Here is a 1923-nt window from a genome sequence, read left to right as displayed (position 1 = left end):
ACACACACACACAGATTCCCCCCCAAACACACACACACACGGACACACACACACACACACACACACCACCCACACTCGGACACGGCACACAACCACACACACACAGATTCCCCCCCCCACACACACACACACACACACACACACAGACACACACGGACACACACACACACACTCTCACACACACAGTTAGTTTTTGTTGAAGAAGGCGGAGTTCAGCTACAGAAGTTTGGACTTTTCAATGTTGACACACCCACACACACTACACACTGACACGGACACACACACGCAGACACACACACACACACACACACACTTGGACAGATTGACATGAAGCAGACGGATGGAAGCAGAGGACAAAGACGAGAGAGGAATCCTAATCGAGTCATGTAGGTTTTTCTTCTGTGTGAGAGAGAGTGAAGTGTGTGTGTGTGTGTGTGTGTGTGTGTGGTGTGTGTGTGTGTGTGTGTGTGTGTGTGTGTGTGTGTGTGTGTGTGTGTGAGTGTGTGATCAGTTGTTTCAGACTCTAAAAGTCTTCGTCGTCAATTTCAATCTGTCGGTGACATGTTGAAGAAACATCTGTTCATAATGTTTTGGTCTTATCAGACTCCGAGTGATTTTATTAAGCAGAAATACGTGTGTGTGTGTGTGTGTTGTGTGTGTGTGTGTGTGTGTGTGTGTGTGTGTGTGTGTGTGTGTTGTGTGTGTGTGTGTGTGTGTGTGTGTGTGTGTGTGTGTGTGATGTGTGTGTGTGTGTGTGTGTTGTTGTAGAGTGGTGTGTGTGTGTGTGTGTGTGTGTTTGTGTGCGTGTGTATGTGTGTGTGTGTGTTGGTGTGTGTGTGTTTACTTCGCTGTTAATAAAGTTAACCGGATCAAATAACGTGCTGACCTCTGACCCCTGTCAGCAGCCAATCACTGTGAGCCCTGCTGTGACAGATTCACTTTGGAATAACAGGATTTATTCAGGTAAACTCGCCTGTTGAAAAATAAAATAGATTAAAAAGACAAAAGATGATATAATAATGTTATTATATAGATGCAGATATGCAGTATGTATGTATATTTTTATGTTCAGTTTTTACTTAATGAATAAAAATATAGTCAATTATTTTTTTATGAGTGTCAGCATATCTCGTCTGCAGGTTGTCATGGAGACCATCAGGACTCGTCTGACTCAGGTAAGAGGGAGATGTTAGATTGGACCCAATACACGTGTCGACTTCAACATACTGTACAGGCGTCAACATTCAGGGCTCCAACACCACAGCAGACGTTACTGCGTGATGGTGTTTTACACCGTTCCGGTGCCGCCGGAAATTCAGCCATATGCCGCTTTGTTCAGCCAGATGTCCGTCCCTTTCATCTTTCTTTGTGTTGTGTTAAAACTCCGGTAGATTTATGAGGACTATGGTTAAAAGTGCTCTAAGGTACTCTAAGGTGCTCTAAGGTGCTCTAAGGTGCTCGAAAGCATTCTAATGTGCTCTAAGGCACTCTAACCTTACATACACACCGCTACCGACTTGAGCTGCAAAGAAGCACTGGCCGCCCCGTCAATGACGTTTGTCAAAAAGTACGGGGAAGCTTTTTGACGCGTTGGCCGCTCTGTTTTCACCCGGGAGAAGCACACGCAGCCACGCCCAATACACTGATACTAGAAACCTTTTATAAATTACAAATATAATGGCAGAAGTTGGTTGCAGCGGGGTCTGTTAGCAGTTAGCTTGCTAGTTAGCCGCTGAGCCGTAGAGGCGTGCAGGCAGAGCGAGCAGCCGCCAGACTAATCTAGTAACCCGTGCAGGATTCACTGTGAGCGGACCGTTAGAGACGCTGTGACCAGCAGCTAACGTTAACTGGTCCCTATGTACAAACAACGTTATATAATAAACGATAGGTAACCCAGCAACGGCGATTATGAGCTTGTCCTCA

General features: G+C 45.7%; 1 protein-coding gene across 1 annotated transcript in view; it reads left to right on the top strand.

Annotated features, from left to right (window-relative positions):
* Nucleotides 1–234: 234 nt before the first annotated feature.
* Nucleotides 235–1923, top strand: part of tfr2 (transferrin receptor 2) — a 31441-nt gene continuing 29752 nt past the window's right edge. Inside the window, exons 1-3 of the mRNA XM_032514560.1 lie at nucleotides 235–380; nucleotides 904–963; nucleotides 1140–1175. Coding sequence (XP_032370451.1) covers nucleotides 1146–1175 — 30 coding nt within the window. The 5' untranslated portion in view covers nucleotides 235–380; nucleotides 904–963; nucleotides 1140–1145. The remainder of the gene's footprint in view (nucleotides 381–903; nucleotides 964–1139; nucleotides 1176–1923) is intronic.

The sequence above is a fragment of the Etheostoma spectabile genome, chromosome 4 (genome assembly GCF_008692095.1).
Source record: "Etheostoma spectabile isolate EspeVRDwgs_2016 chromosome 4, UIUC_Espe_1.0, whole genome shotgun sequence".
In the NCBI taxonomy this organism is placed as follows: Eukaryota; Metazoa; Chordata; class Actinopteri; order Perciformes; family Percidae; genus Etheostoma; species Etheostoma spectabile.
Note: the sequence above shows the minus strand (reverse complement) of the source record. Positions and strands in the feature narration are given on the sequence as shown.